The following is a 17,354-nucleotide window of genomic DNA, read 5'->3' on the forward strand; positions in this document are numbered from 1 at the left end:
TTCCATTTTTTTCTTTGATGACCATGAAGTCATGGCACAACCACACCCAGTTTAATTAGTGTTTTTTAAACATGTGCTGCTTTACCTGTAGCCCCAGCTACTTAGAGGCTGTTGTGTAAAACTCACTTGACCTTAGGAGTTTAAGTCCAGTCTGGGCACTATAACAATACCCTGAGTCAGGAAAGGGGTGTGGGGGATGTGGTCGGTCAGAAGAAAAGGTTGTTTGGATGGATATATAGATCAAGAATTAACCTTGTGATAATATTGAATTTTCTACTTCAAAGGAATGTTCTATTTCTCTATCTGTTTGGGTCTTTTTTTATCTTTAGTATTCTACATCTGTTACTTAGTTTACTCAGGGATAATTTGTGGGTTTTGTCACTGCTTAATGGATGTTTGAGTTTTTGTCACTGCTTAATGGATGTTTGATGTTTTGTTTTCTCATTATTTGCTGCTGGTGTATAGAGAGAGACATCTTTGATTTAACTCCTAGTTATGAGTTTTTCCTACTCTCTTTCCACTCTCAGCAATTCCTTGGGATTTGCTGTATAAACAATGGTGACATTTGCAAGACAGTTTTACATTTTACTTTATCTTTGTGTTATTTTGTGTTGGGGTCAAACCCAGGGCCTATTCATGCTCTACCATGGACCTACTTCCGCAACCCTGCTTATATGTTTTCCATTATTTACGTCTTTTATTACTTTTCTTGTGTTTATTGCACTGGTGACAGCAGGAAAAGGGTGTGGGCTCATGGCCTAGCTTATCCTTCGGGCACAGTGCTAAGTAGAAAGATCAGTGCTCTCCAGTCTGCTCTGTGTAGTGAGTCCAGGACAGCCAGGGCTGTGTAGAGACCCTGTCTCAAGATACCGAAAAGGAAAAGGGAAGAAAGGAACGGTACTCTCACCTTATTGAGCACTTTTGGAAGAATGCTTTCACCATTAATAGACTATTTGTTGCAGGTACTGAACAGTACAGTGAATATACAGGCTATGCTGAAACTTACCGTTGGGCCCGGAGTCATGAAGATGGGAGTGAAAAGTGAGTGTTTCTGATTTTAGTGTTGTGTGACTGAAACTGAAGAAGTATATGTGACTCTGGTGCTCTGCACTTTCCAGAAATTAATTTTTTTCATTTAAAATATTTTTATACAGTATATTTTGATCATATGCTTTCTCCTTTTACCTACCCAACTTTCTCTCTCTCTCTCTCTCTCTCTCTCTCTAAAGCCCACAAAAACAACAAAAACCCATGAAGTCCACTTCTGTTTGTCAGCTACTACTGCGCATAGGTCATAGGTAGCTGATAGACCAGTAACACTCCATCAAAGAAAACTGATTTTCTCATTCTCAGCAGGCATCAGTTGCAAACAGTTCTTGATGAGGGTAAGGACTTTGTGTCCACCTCCCCTTCTCACTGCTGGGATTTTGTCTGATTTGAGTTTGTGGTCATATATATATAATGACAATTTCTGTGAGTTCATATGTTTTTCAATCCTTCTGTCTCTGGAAAACAGTTTTCTTGAAGTCATTCATCAGTTCTGGCTCCATTTCTATATAGATCCCTGAGATTTGAGAGGGGTTTGTTGAAGACATCCCATTTGGGACTGAGTGTTCCAAAGTCTCTTACTCACTGCAGGTTGTCCAGTTGGGGGTTTCCTATGTTAATTACCATGCACTGAAAGGAGCGGCTTCTCTGATAAGGTTTGAGCAAAGCACTGATCTACGGGTATAGTAATGTGTCATTAGGAGTAATTTTATTGTTCTGTTCCTTTAGCAGAATAATAATAGTAGATTTTCCCCGAGGCCTGTGACATATCTGGTCTCAGGTTCTTGGCCACTTTAGTGGCGTCATGTCAACTCTAGGCTCCATTTCATGGAGTGGGCCTTAAATCCAGTCAGAAAGTGACTGGTTGATCCTGTAACATTTCTGCCACTGCTGTACCAATATATATCTTGCAGGCAGGTTGCTGTTGCAGGTCGCAGGGTTTGTAGCCGGGCAATATTGATGATTACTTTACTCCTCAGATCGTGTGCAGAGCACTTTCCAGCACCATGATCACTAGTCAGTAAGGGTGAAGCTCCTAGTTGGACACCAGCTTGATTTCTCCATGATTGATGACATAAGTAAATGTTGTCCTCAGCAACAGCCTGTATGTTTGTGGGGAGTCTATGGGACCCTTTAGCCAACAACTCAACGACCTCTAACCCATTTCTGGCACTGGAGGTTTTACTTGGTGGCATAAGATGTCTAGGTCAGGAGGCATTGTCTCCCCCATTATGTGGTGACTACATTTAAATTATTTTTAAATTTAGCATCATAATTTTTTTTTGGAAGGCAAAACACTATTGTCATGTCCCAGACATCAAAAAGAAGAATAAAAATTCAAGTTTGAGGCAAAAACCATCAGGGCATAGTTTTGCAGCTCTTTGTCTCTAAGCTATAGAGGTTAACTTCCAGTCCCAAACTTAGAATGATTTGTAATTGGAATTTGAGCCTTTGACTATCACTTAGCTGTCCTTAAATGCTCCATGTTATCAGATGCATGGGGAAATGTATGTTGGGACAATTTGCCTAATACCACATACTAGTTGACAGCAAAGTCTGCGGTGAATATTGCTGCTGCTGTTCCCTTTCTTCTTGAAATAGACTTCATATGTTAGTATCTATGCTTACTCACTAAATGATATAGAAACCTTACTACGCCAGTTGGGGAGGAAGATCATTTTGTGTTCGTTTTTAATAATAATAATAAAAAAAGCATTCTGGCAAAAGGAGGCACCTGTATCTATGTCACAGTCCTACTGTCAAGTCTGGGCTGTAGTTTCTTTTTATTTTATAAAATATGTTCTTATCTGAGTTCTCTGGTGTGGTAAAAGGGGGTTTATTTAGTTGGCTCACAGTTTATAGTTCATCATCAAGGGAAGCAAAGGGAAACTTGAGGCAGGAACCTAGAGGTCCTTGTATATCAATTAGCAATTAAGAAAATGGTCCACCAACCAATCCAGTGGGGGGATGTATCCACGTGTATTACGTTGATAGCTGAAGCTAACTAAGCCTCATATACCTGTGGTGAAACAGTTTTCTGTGTGATCTCCATAATTACCCAGACTAGCTCTGAGGTTTCCTATCTTTAGTATAAAAACCTGCTTGGCTACCAATACATGCAAGCTTATTAGCTGATGATCTGTTTTCAATTTGCTGGGTTTCCAAACTCATCACCTCAGGTAGGCCTTCATTTCTGTGGGCAGTGTATCTTGTCTGCTTCTGTGAGTTTTTCCAGAGAGTTTTTGTAGCTGACAGTTGCACAGTAGGTATGAGTACATATTTTTTATGACATTTGACTTCTCAGGATTATTTCTTGTGCAGTATGGGTAATCACACCAGTGATTTAGTACAGATCTCTGGAAACAAAAGCAGAGTAAATGCTATGTCTGTGGTATTAGGGGAAAACAAAGACCAATATTCCTTTTGTTTTCTCCCAAATCCTTTGACCTCTGAGGCTCACTGTAAATGATGTACTTGTTTACAATATGTCACCTCATGTTGTCTCTTGATTTTTCATTTTACTGCTCAATAGTCTGCAATATGCATACCTCTGAATCTAAAACTTTAATGGTTTCCTGTCCTGCTTTGCTGGGACCTGTAATTATGGTTTGTTTGTTTTTAATATCGTAACACTGCCAAAATGTCAACAACATGACTCCTACAAGGGTCTTATTTGAAGGATTCTCCCTGTTCCTTATCTCTCTTCCCTTTGTGTCCCTTCACAGGGACGACTGGCAGCGACGCTGCACAGAGATCGTTGCCATTGATGCACTTCACTTCCGACGCTACCTCGATCAGTTTGTGCCTGAGAAAATGAGACGTGAGCTTAACAAGGCCAGTAACCTTATTTCTGAGTTCATCTGGCAGCTGTCATCTATTTACTGCCATTTTATTAATGCTGAAATTAATGCTTTCTGGTAATTCTTACAGTGTCAGTGCATCTGCTCTTAGCTCCTCTGATTTAATAGTTCTGTCAGCTTGTACAAGATGTACTTTCCATTTTGTAATTGTTTGATTACTGGCCAGTGTTGCCAGATAGACTGTTGCTTAGTGTTAAACCCACACATGCATTTATCTCCTCAGGTACTTTTAGTGGCTTCAGAACATTATCACTGTAAATATATATATATATATATATATATATATATATATATATATATATATATATATATATATATATTTATATAAATATATATACACTGTATATATACACTGTGCGTGTATATATGTGTGTGTGTGTGTGTATATATATATATATAGAGAGAGAGAGAGAGAGAGAAAGGAGTAAAAGGAGTAAGCTGTGGATATGTTTTGGTATTTTTGTTTTGCGTCGGTCACATGACTTTTTCTCTATAAGGTGCACAGATATCAGGATCAAAGCATATTTTAAAACCTCACAAATTATGTTCTTATCTTGAACAGTAAACATGTTACTTATTGGTTTAGTAATCTGACATATTTAATGAAACTGTGATAGTCTATGATGTATAGTTCTGCCTAATCATTTTTTTCTTTTGCTATCTCAAATAAAAAGTGAGCTATACCTCGTTTGTTCAAATCTTCACTACTGTGTTCTATAATGAATATATTCCCTCATGAAATAGAGTGCTGATTCTATTCTGTGCATTTGGAGCCTAAGAAAAACAACTAAGATGTTCTTTAGTTCCTCAAATTACTCTCAAAGCCAAGGAAATTAACTCTGTTCTGCAGACTCTTCTTTATTCCTGCCAGTGTAGGATTTTGGTTAGTGTGTTATTTATTAAGGTAACAGGTTTTCTGGTTTAGCCTGGCTACCTGTGCAGAAACTCAACAGTGAACTCAGCCTGGTTAGAGACAAGCCACCACGATTTTCCAGCCCTTAAAGCTTAGTAAGCATTTAAAATAGAATTTGATTTTATTTCCTGGGCCATTTGAACAGCTAATTTATTGGTAAAATTGTTTTCTAAAATACAACTTATTAGGTTGTTTGAATGTTTAATGGGTTTTTGGGTTTTGGGTTTTTTGTTGTTGTTGTTGGTTTTTGATTGTTTGTTTGGTTTTTGTTTTTTTGAGATGGGGTTTGGAGCCTGTCTTGTCCTGTCCTGGAGCTAGCTCTTGTAGACCAGGTTGGCCTCGAACTTATAGAAATCCACCTGCCTCTGCCTCTGCCTCCCGAGTGCTAGGATTAAAAGTGTGCACTACCACCACCCAGCTGTTTAGTGTTCTTAAATAAATCTCATAAAGTGTTTCAATAATATGTTGCCAGCAGAGTTGAACCTGTCTAGCAGATGTCAGTTTTGAAATTTGTTTAAAATGAGTCTCCTGAGTACAGCTGTGAAGAAAGCCCATTCTTCTGTATGCTAACAGTTCTCCTCTGCTTTCCTGACACTGCAGGTCAGGCTGGCACTGAGGAGTCTATTTCATAGGTCATTGTGTACATTTTAAATGCTCTGGGCTAGTGTGTAACTTAATGGTATAGTACTTGCCTAGCATGTGTGAGGCCCTGGATTACATCCCTGATATTCCAAAACAAACAACAACAACAAAGATAAATATAACTTGTTTTTACTGTTCTAAATTTTCACCTTGAAGCAATTGCCTTCCAGTCTAAGATGTTTTATGATAGAGGCTTAATATCATTCTGAGACTTAATATCAGTTACAATTGTTTGGTCAATGGCTTGGGCTTCTTACTGGCTAGCTCTCTCTTTTAAATTAACCCATTTCTATTAATCTATGTATCACCACGTGCTTGTGGCTTACTGGTGATGCTCTGGCATCTCACTTTTCTAGCAGCTACATGGTATCTCCTTTACTCCACCTTCCTTCTCTCCCCATCTTTGTTTAGATTTCCTATTTAGCTGTATTCTGCCTGATCATTGGCTGAAACAGCTTTATTCATCAACCAATAAGAGAAACACATAGTCACAGCATACAGAAGGACATCCTACATCAGAGAACTGCTTCTATAGAATATAGAGTGCTTATAAGATACACTCTATATACAAAGAATGAACTTGAAATCACCTTACAACAGGGGAATTATGTTTCATTCAGGTCAGTTGTGACTGGCACACTGACTGCCTTATGGAAGTATTTCAGAAGAATTTTTCAGATGACTTGATAATAATTAAGCATAAATTAAATATCTTAGAAATTGTATCTGTTTTCTCAGAACATTACAAATTAACCACTTTCTAGATATTTTTAAATACTAAGTAAATCCTAGTTAGTCCAGTGCCAGCTAGAGCAAAGAAGACAGCTGATAAACAGATGTGCTGTCTTTTGTTAAATACAGTGACCCAGTTTTGTGTTGGTTTTCCATCTGCCAATATTTATGTCAATATGCAGTTAAGTCTCACTTTTGACTTACAAAAAGATCCTTTTCAGTCAACTGCAATTGTTTTTCGATTAATATAACCAACAGCAGTAAAGGTAAAGAAATGGTTATTTAATGTGTACTAGGCATTCCACTTAGCACTTTCCATGAAGTCAGAGTTCTTTCCTCCTCTTGAGATGTACTGCTATGCCACACAGGAGTTCTTGAACTCCCAGGCTCAAGTGGTCTTCCATCTTACTAGACATACAAGACCGCATGGTCTGCTTTAATCCTAATCACTGCAAAAGACAAGTGATGCTGTTCTCACCTCTAATTAGAGATAGACGAAGCCCCAGGACATGAGTAACTTGCTCCATGCACAGAGCTGGCCAGTGACCAAGCCAGGGTTTAAATCCATGTTCTTCTGACTTCTGCTTACCTTTATTTTTTCTCTTTTCTCTCTTCCCCTCTCCTCCTTTGCCTTTCCTACTTCCTTTCTTTTTCTTTGTCTCATGGTGCTAAGGAGATCACAGGACCTTGCATGTGCTAGGCAAGTATCCTACCACTGATCTAGATCTCAAGCCTTCAGATCCACCTGCCTCTGCCTCTCGAGTGCTGGGATTAAAAGGTATGCTCCACCACCATCCGGCTGTACTTCCCTTTTATGTGAGAGGCAGAGGCAGCCAGATGGTGATGAAGCACACCTTTAATCCCAGTACTCAAGAGGCAGAGGCCGGTAGATCTCTGTGAGTTCGAGACCAGCCTGGTCTACAAGAGCAAGTTCTAGGAAAGGCTCCAAAGCTACAGAGAAACCCTGTCTCTAAAAACCAAAAGATGTGTGTGGGGGGGTAAAATTGGAGGAAATACTGTATTATATTTCATTATGTTTTGTGAACGTAAGTTTAGAACAAACATATTAGATCACATTAGTATAATTTGCATAAATCTTTTGCATCCGTTTTGGAAGATAGGGTGGGAGAGTAGTGCATTTTCTAATCAAGCATCAAAGTCTGCAACCAGAATGCAGTGTGTGCGTCCTACCTCTAGCATCCTGTTTGCCACTAAGTGTTGTTGAGCAGATGACCCCTGAAATAAAAACCTCTAGAATAGGTCACTCCATGCAGGCTCCACCTGTCCTGTTAGACCTACGTCAGGACCCGCAAGAAGAGCTGCTCTGCCAAACACAGGAGTCAGTCTCACGTTGTCCAGGTAATACTGGGAAGGTGTTGTTGTCCAGGTGACACTGGGAAGGTGTTATTGTCCAGGTGACACTGGGAAGGTGTTGTTGATTCTGTGCGAGATCAGCTGGTTGACATTTTAGACACTGATGATGGAAAGATTTGTGGCTCTAGCCTGTAAAAATGTCAGATGTCTCTGCAAGGGAAGAATGAGATGCCAATGAGATGTTGTATGTGTCCTCATATTCTTGTTTAGGTGAGGTTACACTATGAATACATTTCCTAGAGCCTTCTGGGATAGAAATTGAACAAAGTTGATTGCAACTGTTTCCTATTTTACTGATTCTTGTTGGGATCCATATTCGGAGTGGGATTATTACTAAATCAAAGCTTTCTAACAAAACCAATCAGTACTTTCTGCTGATATTTCTAAGAAGTTTAGTATCTGATCATTGATAATCTCAAAGTCTATGTCACATTTCTTTTTTTAGAATCTTAGTTTGAAATGTATCATATCTAGAAAGTTTTCCTTTAGCTTTCTTAGTAACATAGAACCAAAAAACCATGAAGATAATCTGATCCATTTTTTTATTATTTTACAAATAAGAAAACTGAACTCAACTGACTTCTTTCATTTTATATTCATTTAAAAATACAAGAAACTGGACTGGTAAGATATCTTGAGGTAAAGACACTGGCCACCAGTTCCAGTGGCCCGAGTTGGAACCCTAGAGTCCACATGGTAGAATCAGGGAACTGATTTTCCCAGTTGTCCCCGAACTCCACAAGCATACCTTGATGCTCACTGGCGTGTACACATAGACAAAATAAGTGAGAAGTAGGATAAACTGTCTGCTACCATATAGTTATTTCAAAGACAAAAAAGCCATCCATAATTCTCCCTTTCTAACGGTTTTTTATAGTAGGTCTTCCCACATAATAATGTCCCATATAAATGTACCCAAAAATTACCCATTATCTCCTATTTTATCATCTATTTCATCTGACTGTATTAAAATCTCTCATGTTTTCTTATCATCATGAAAAAATGTTTATAATTGTTGGGGTTGATAAGCTCTGGCTTAACAACTACCCTAGTTCTAAGTAGTTTACTGACGTCCCAGTTTTCTCTGTGATGTGACACACCAGTCAGTGTCTTCATACACCTGGATACTCAGAGCTTTATAGAGTATGTTATGGCTGAGTAGAAAAGGATTTTAAGGCTCTTTAGTAATATAATTTTATTCTCTTTTCCAAAAAATTAAGAGTCTTTTTAAGAAACCACAGAATACCAAAAACCTCTATATCAACTGTTCATTAGTTTAGATTAAACTAGTATGATAGGTTAACTTCATATAAATAAGCAATTCTTCAGGAACAATAATTATTAATCTAGAGGAAAATATATGTTTGGATGATAGTGAAACATAGACTGTATCTGTAGACAGAAGTTTCTATCCCGCCCTTTCCCATAGCCATTTAGTCCCAAAGAAAACACAGGAGGCTTTTAATAATTATAAACTATTTGACCTCTTAGCTTAGGCTTATTACTAACTAGCTCTTACAACTTAAATTAACCCGTAATTCTTATCTATGTTTAGCTATGTGGCTTGATACCTTTTCTCAGTGCCGCATTCTTATTTTGCTTTCTCTGCATCTGGCTGGTGACTGACTTTCTGCCTTTCTTCTTCCCAGAATTTTCTTAGTCTGCTCGCCCCACCTATTCCCTGCCTGGCTACTGGCCAATCCATGTTTTATTAAACTAATACAAGTGATAAATCTTTACAGTGTACAAGAGCATTATTTCTTAACATGTATCTTCTTGAATACAAATGCCCATGAAGTCAGAGTGCTTATGTGTCTGTGTGTACATGTTATTGCCAGATACTCCATGACCAGCTCTGTCTGTCAACTCCCTGCTCTCTCACTTCTTCCTCACTTTCCTGTTTCCTCCCCTCATCTCTGTCTTCACTCTTTCCTGATCAGTCTCTAGTTTTTAATTCTAGGTGCCAGTATTTTTCTTTTACTTTTTATTGTTTTCAACATTCCCCTTTGGGGCCTTTAGGAATCCAAGGTTACCTTTCTCTTTTCCTCTCTCTCCCTTTCTTCATCTGATCTCATTCTAGCATATAAGTGTTTGTTGATTTCTTCTTAGTCTCCTTCGGTATGAATGCTTTCCTCTTTTTCAGTAATTTATTAGGATGAATAACTTTCTGTGTTGAAGCATATCAGGAAACCAAAAGTCAGTGCAAGACTGGAGTTCAAGTTAGTTTTCTTTTCTCTGCCAGTTTCCTCAAACACTGCAGTGTTGGTTGGGGGTGGAAAGTATTCACCAATATTGTGCTGTGGAGAACTCCTAACAACTTTCTGGAGTGAGGATTTGACAAATTCTGAGATTGCGTCCCTTTTTTAATCTCTTTTTTCTCACCAGTGTTAAGTTCTATTTCTGCTGTGAAGGGTGAAAGAATTTCAACACTTCTGGGATTTGCTAACCTCCTACAGAAGGGACATTCCTGGACAAACTATCTAAGGGGGTTCAGACATCTTACTTAAGTTTGCCCTCCATCTCTGTTGGATTCTGCACCCGTAGACTCAATAAAATATATATTGAAAACATTTTACTTATCCATTCTGAACATGTATAGATTTTTTATGTTATTACTTGTTAATTCACACATTGGTAACAGCTGTTTGCAGAGACAGACATGATTTAAACTCTAAAGAATGCTGGAGGGTTGTGTAGGCCATATAATAGTGCATGGTCTGGAACACAAGTAGACTTTGGTATCCTTGGTGGTAATCCTGTTACACTCCCCTAAAGGTTGCTGGGAGACTACTGTACTACTGGATTTACAAATGCCTGACTTAGCAAAGTGAGAGTATTTACATTTAGTCATTCTAACCAGTCCTTTGTATATACTAGTATGTAATTCTAAATAATCTAGTTTCTATCTAATTATTTTTCACAAGTTTTATCTAATAATATTTGATAAAAATCATTAAATGCATTTAAATTCAGTTTCAGAGTTTTTGTTGTGGCCATTTTTTCCAAGTGCACTTTTCTAGAAGATACATTTTATGTTAGCTGTTACTTCTAATAATTTAAGTGTTTTAAACTCTCCATTGTTAAGCCTGGACATCACTAAACTAAGCTATTTTTGCTCATTGAAATGACTTTACCCCCAGTTATTTAGAGACAGTTTTAGAGTTTCTAAGGCAGTGGCTGTCAACCTGTGGGTTGCAGCCTCTGGTGTTGAAAGACCCTTTCTCAGGAATCACCTAAGACCATCAGAAACACAGACACTTGCGTTATGATTCATAACAGTAGCAAAAATAGTTAAGAATAGCTACAAAAATAATTTTATGGTTGGGGGTCACTACAACATGAGGAACTCTATTAAAGGGTCGTAGCATTAGGAAGGTTGAGAACCACTGTCCTAACATCTGTCTGTCTAGACACACTAGGTTCAAACATCCATCTCCAGTACTCTGAAGAGACAGCTTCAGCTAGACGGTAGTGGCGCACGCCTTTAATCCTAGCACTCAGGAGCCAGAAGTAGGAAGGATCTCTGTGAGTTCGAGGCAAGCCTGGTCTACAGAGAGAGTGCCAGGACAGGCTCCAAAGCTACACAGAAAAAAAAAAAAAAACAAAAACAAAAACAAAAAACAGAGAGAGAGAGATTGTAGTGAAAAACAGGGAAAAAAATGTGTTAAATGTAACCATGTTGGGAATGGAAATAAGTAAGGGTTTTGATACGAGGTTTAGTTTTAAATAGAGCAGGGGGTATATATAAGTAAGCAGCCCTGGTTCCACTCATCATTGATCCATTGTTGTCATTGCTCATCTGCCATTCAGAGTTGTCCGATAAATTGTTAGAAGTGTGCGAAATCTTCTGGTAGGCAAGTTCCTCCTCTTGCTGTAACTGGGCTTTAGCCCTTTCCTTCCTTCAGCATGAGATTCCTGGGGAAGTTGGAGGACTTTAGGGTCCACTGTTTGAATATTCTGATGGCCAAAGGGAGAAACACAAGTGTCTGTCTTTAGTGTTATCTCTCCTGCAGGATGATTACAATAGCAGGGAAGAGACTGAAATCACTCAATAATATAAGACAAAAGCATAAACTTGAAAGGCTGAGAACTCACTTAGTTTAGGCATGTTAGGACAAAATGACAGGAAACAGTGGCAGTTCTGTTTATTCTGACAGGGTTGTTCTCCCTCACATTCATGTAGTGAATGTCAGATTCTTCATCTTTGAAGAACCTGTCGAAAACAAATAGTGCTCTCTCATAATGTCGACCTGAAAGGGATTTCAGAGACTCAGTCCATCTGGTTATGTATGTAATCTGTGCATTCTTCTATGGGCTCTGTACCTTGGTATTGAATAACGCTTTAACAACAACGTATAGCTAATAACCATCAGGATTTATAGCCTGGAAGGAGTAGAAGGAATAGCCTTGTTAATCCGTCCAGACAGTGTGTAAGATACATTTTTTACCTTCGTGGAGACTTAAGAGAGCGATTTACTGTATTTCTTCAGATTTACTGTATTTCGCTTCAGAGAAGCGACTCTCTTTATCCTTGCTTTTTCTCTAGGGACATTGTCACAGAGGATTCTTTGAGTTGAAATGTTTTTGTCTTTGGTTGATACCTGAGAGAACCTAGAGATTTGTTTTGTTAAGCCTCTGCCTCATCTGAGGTAGGAAGACTGACATGACTGATAACAAAGAAATAAAATCAGAAACGTGGAGACCTTAAACCAGGGTCTTCTTGTGTCCAAAATGAGCTTTTCATTTAGTTACTACTTTCCCAACACCCGTAGGATACATGGTGCTTTGTGGATTGGGGGTTTGCTGACAAATGTTTAAGTAGTCTAGCTTAGAACAGAGCCGTGAAACTGGAGACTGGGACTGAGGGAGGCCTTAACGGCTGTTTTGTTCTCGTCTCAGAATATAAGAATCCCTTTGAAAGCTGTGGTCTTAGTCTAACTCCGGTGTCTTATTTATCTGGATGTAAAAAGGCAGAACCTGTAAAACTGACTCTGATGCTCCAAGCCCAGGGAAGCACTTAATTAACTTTGACTTCATGGAAGTCAAAAGCACTGATAGAAGTCTACAGAAGTGTGGAATAGGGCTTGTTGGGAGTTTTCATTTCTGGTGCTTTGTCAAGGGGTTCTTGACATCTGTCTAGTAGTCCCATTCCTACTCATTTCAGTTGGATAGAGCAGCTAAAACTTAGTAGTCTGAGGGATTTTGCACTCACACTACAGTTACATTTAAAAAAAAACTAGAATTTTTCACTTTACTGTCTTCCCCATCTTACTCCTTTTCTATTATTTTGGTCCTAAGAAAAATGGGAACAAGAACAAAAACTTGACAGTGGATGCTGATCGCAGCCCGTCCCACGGTGGCTGCTGTTGGTGTCTGGTTGCTCATGGACTGTGGTATCTCTTTATCCTGCAGGCTTACTGTGGATTTCTCCGTCCTGGAGTTCCTCCCGAGAATCTTTCTGCAGTGGCCACAGGAAACTGGGGCTGTGGTGCCTTTGGGGGTGATGCTCGGTTAAAAGGTAAGTCAGTCACTGTAGACAAAGACAGTAGCTTGCTGACTAGAGTAAGAGGGCAGAAGAGAGGAGTTAATCTGTCTCGGAAGTCCAATCTAGTGGTGTGTCACTGGAGGCTATAAAAGTCTAAGGATGGAAAAGAATGTTTGGCATCATCCTCTTTTTCTTGCTGTGTCAGAAGGAATTCTTAGCTCTGGTTACTATTTCCATGCAGAGGTTGCTTATCTCTCTGGTCAACCAGATCCCATAGTGTTTAGCTCAATGTAGAAAGGTCATGGGAAAGAAAACTGTGACACTAGCTCTGAAGTTTCAAACCAGATGCCTGCCCACCGCAGTGCTTTGCTCACTGGAGTGATGCTTTTGGGCATTGCTACTCACTGAACTTCCTCACTAACCAGTTGGACCAATGCCATGCTGTGGGTACTGAGAATACAAGGGAAATAAGATGTGGTCCTTCTTCTTGACAGTCACAGCCCAGTGTACAACAGGAAGGCAAGGGGAAATGTGGATGTGGTGGCTGATACTCTGATACGTACAGCACAGTGGGAATACAGCCTAGGGGAGCTGCGTGAGTAGCACAGACCAGGAGGCATTTGGATTCCCACGAAGGATGAGACATTGCAGAACACCATTGGCAAAGCTACTGGCCCTTTACAGTGATAGCATCTACATCTACTGGATTTGAAAGCATTAAATGTAGAAAGTAGTCGTGTCATTAGCTAAGGGTGAACACTACTCCATTTCATCCCAGCTGGTCTGACAGAAACTACAAGTTCCATATTACAGTTCTGACACTTACCTTCCTGGAATGAGTACAGGTTAGGGCAACATCTTCTACATGCTGCCTTTATTCAGACTATAGTCATAGGCTGGGGCGGGGGGGAGGGGAGTCCCAGGCTGCCTGCACTTTGCCTCCTGATCCCTTCAAATTTGAAAATTCACTGGAATAACACACAGAATTGTTTAAGTGCCATACTTTGAACAGAAAAGATAAACTTAGGATAAAGCCTGGGAGACAGTTGGGAACTTTGACAACTTAAATCAATGTGTTCAGCCATAAAATTCTGTTCACTTTCAGTGCTTAGAGTGGGTTTTTATTACATAGGCGTGCTGATTAAATCATTGCCCATATGGCTGAACTTGGTCTCTCTAGGGGGTTGGTGTCTTAGTTAAGATTTCTATTGCTGTGATAAAACACTGACCAAAAGCAACTTGGGGAGGAAAGGTTTGTTTCAGCTTACACATGTACATCACAATCCATTGTTGAAGGAACTCAGGGTGGAAACTCAAGGCAAGAACCTTGAGACAGAGGCCATAGAAGGGTGCTGCGTCTTGGCTTGTTTCCCATGGTTTGCTCAGCCTGATTTCCCATAGCATCCAGCTGCTCAGGAGTGTTCCTGCTCACAGTGAACTGGACCCTCACAAATCAATTTTTTTTTTAATGCCCCATGGGCTTGCCCATAGGCCAGTTCGGTGAAGGCATTTTCTCAATCGAGGTTTCCTCTTCTCTTGACTCTAGCTTGCCTCAAATCGACAAAGAACTAATCAAGACAGTTGGGGTTATCTGAAGTACCTCATTAGTACCACAAAAACTAACCTAAAGCAGTGTCTTCTGTGCTTCCTCCAGGAACATAGTACTAAGAGCCAGCTGGGAGTCGCAAGGAAGCAGTAGGAACAGTCATGGCAAACATAAGGAATAGCTGCCCTTGACAGCCAAACTAGGCACAGATAAAACCCAGTTTATTAGGAAAGAAACAGGTGTGTCTGTCGCAGCAGAATCATCCCCACAATGAAAAGCTTATTTCGTAAAAGTCACTGTTCCGAAACCCAGAAAAGTGCCATCAAGTATATAAACATCACCAAATTCACTAGCAACATTTTGGTGGCCATTCAATTTTATGAGGGCAGTGGTGGCACACACCATTAATCCCAGCACTCAGGAGTCAGAGGCAGGCAGATCGCTGTGAGTTCCAGGCCAGCCTGGTCTACAGGAAAAGCTTTATGAAAAAATTTGGTGTATCCATCTGACATGAATGCATTCACACCATAATTTTATTCCATAGCCCCCTTTTTAAAACCTGCATTCTGATAGTTTTTAATACCAGAAAGTATAGACTTATTGTCAATTATTTTAATGGTCCCACATTATTCTGTTCTATGTACATATATATCACAGATCAGAGATTCTCTACTCAGTACGATTGGTTTGTGCACTATTTTACTTTTAGTTGCACATAATTACCTTCTCAGGATAAATTTCTTCAAGTAAGATTACCTCCTAGAATATGTGTCCGTTATATTTTCATACTTGATGTAGCTTGTCCCTGAGGGTCTATAGGATGAACATCTATAGGATACAGCTCAGGATGGTGAGCTGTATCAGTTTCCAGCTACTCTGCTATTTAGTAGTTTTCCTGTTTATTGTACATTTTTGGTTTTGTGAATTGTTTTTTCATGCCTCCTCACATATTCTTGAGATAGTTGTTCTTCTAGTCAGTAACAATTCTGATACATTAAAAAAGGCATACACCTTTAATCCCAGCACTTGGAAGGCAGAGGCAGGCGATTCTCTGAGTTCAAAGCCAGCCTGGTCTACAGAGTGAGTTCTGGGACAGCCAGCGAAAAACCCTGTCTCAAAAAACAAAAAATAAATTTAAAATGTTAAGTGTTCATTGCCTGTGTTACAGGCATTTTTCTCGGTTTTTCTTTCCATATTTTTGGTTAAATGCCACATTGAATTAATTTTAGGTGATCACGTTTTTGTGATATCTTTGGAATACCCTTTCTTGTCCCCTCATTTCAAGTTCAAACACAAATTGCCTGGCGTATTTTTTTGATGTTTTAAAATTGACAAAAGAAGGAATTTGTGAAATTTATTTTATGAAATTCTTTATCCTCCTGAATTTGTTTGAGGAAACCAGTTTTTCACTCTGGACTTATTGATCTTGTGACAGATACTTCTTTTTTCTGTTTTTCTCTTAAATAAAATGAATGACCAGATTCGTGTCATCAATCCAGAAACCTGGTTTGCCATAAACCGTAGCCATTTGTGCTGCACAGTAAAAAGCTCTCTAAACGCATTCATCTATTTCCTTTTCTTTGTGGCTTAAAAATCCTTCCTCTCACTGCAGCCTTGCTTGTCCCTCGGGGTAGTGTTCAGAGGTTTTCTCAGCTACTGAGATTCAGTCTTAGGGGTTACTCTTGCTCTCTCCCATGCACTTGCTTGAATGTCATTAGAATACTTGTCATTAGGCCCTGCAGTAGGATATTGGTCGCCTACACCATGATTTTGTTCAGCGTTGTTTGCTTACTGTGCTGTGCATCAAACCCAGGGCCTTTTGCATGTTAGGCAAGTACTATACCACTACTTATACTTTGATTTTTATGAAATAAAATATTACACATTAAACCATTACAGAAATACATCTGCTGAAATGGAAAGTTGTTTTTGGAATATTCATACGTAGATGGAAAGTGAACAAACATACCATGTGAATCATTTTAAAAATTAAATTATGTATGCATATAAAACAGTGCACATACAATCTGTAGTTCTTTATGTTTATCTGTATATGTGCAATAACAAATAACCACAGTTTCCTCTAAGTAGAAATAGAGACATAACATATTTGCTTTTTGGTATGGGTTTTTTTTTTGGTTGTTGTTATATGTATTATATTGTTTTTGTAAAAACAAAAACTTACCAGACATTTTATGGAGAATACAGATGTATGCAAATCCTTAAGCCCTTATATCTTTAATCAAAAATAGAAGCAAGTATTTTTGAGGTATATGTTGCCTAATAATACACAAGTTTCACAGTTTACTGTGAAGTTTCTTTCAGTTTACTGTGAAGCTTCTTAATATTAGCTTCTCTAGTTGTACATTAGTATAATCTTTTATTTAGTCAGTGGGTTTTTTTTTATTTTTTGAGACAAGGTTTTCCTGTGTACCCTAGCAGCATATCTTGAATTCACTGTGTAGCCCAGGCAGGTCTTGAACTAAGGATCTGGCCTCAGTTTCCAAATGCTGATGTTACAGGCATGCTCCACCACACCTGATCTATTGTGAAAAATATAAAGAGAAGACTTTCATTTCTTAATCCATCCAGTGTCATTTATTAAAATTGCTGCCCCAGGCAACCAGTGGCCTTAGGACTAGGAGAGCAGAGGGCTGTATGCTAAGCCCCAGAAGCAACAGATAACCTGCTGTACTGTGTCCCAGTAGTGAGGCTGTATGCCCTCCTGCCTGCTGGGCCCTGTTTTTCTGGAAG

The 17,354-nt window shown here is 39.1% G+C and overlaps 1 protein-coding gene across 3 annotated transcripts in view; it reads left to right on the top strand.

Annotated features, from left to right (window-relative positions):
- Parg (poly(ADP-ribose) glycohydrolase) overlaps positions 1–17,354 on the top strand; it is a 98,820-nt gene that overhangs the window by 72,503 nt on the left and 8,963 nt on the right. For all 3 annotated transcript variants that reach the window (XM_048421409.3, XM_048421411.3, XM_048421410.3), the window contains 3 exons: positions 963–1,041; positions 3,774–3,882; positions 12,982–13,087. In XM_048421409.3, the coding sequence (XP_048277366.1) occupies positions 963–1,041; positions 3,774–3,882; positions 12,982–13,087 (294 nt within the window). The remainder of the gene's footprint in view (positions 1–962; positions 1,042–3,773; positions 3,883–12,981; positions 13,088–17,354) is intronic.

This window comes from Myodes glareolus, chromosome 5 (assembly GCF_982192425.1).
Source record: "Myodes glareolus chromosome 5, mMyoGla1.1, whole genome shotgun sequence".
Classification (NCBI taxonomy): Eukaryota; Metazoa; Chordata; class Mammalia; order Rodentia; family Cricetidae; genus Myodes; species Myodes glareolus.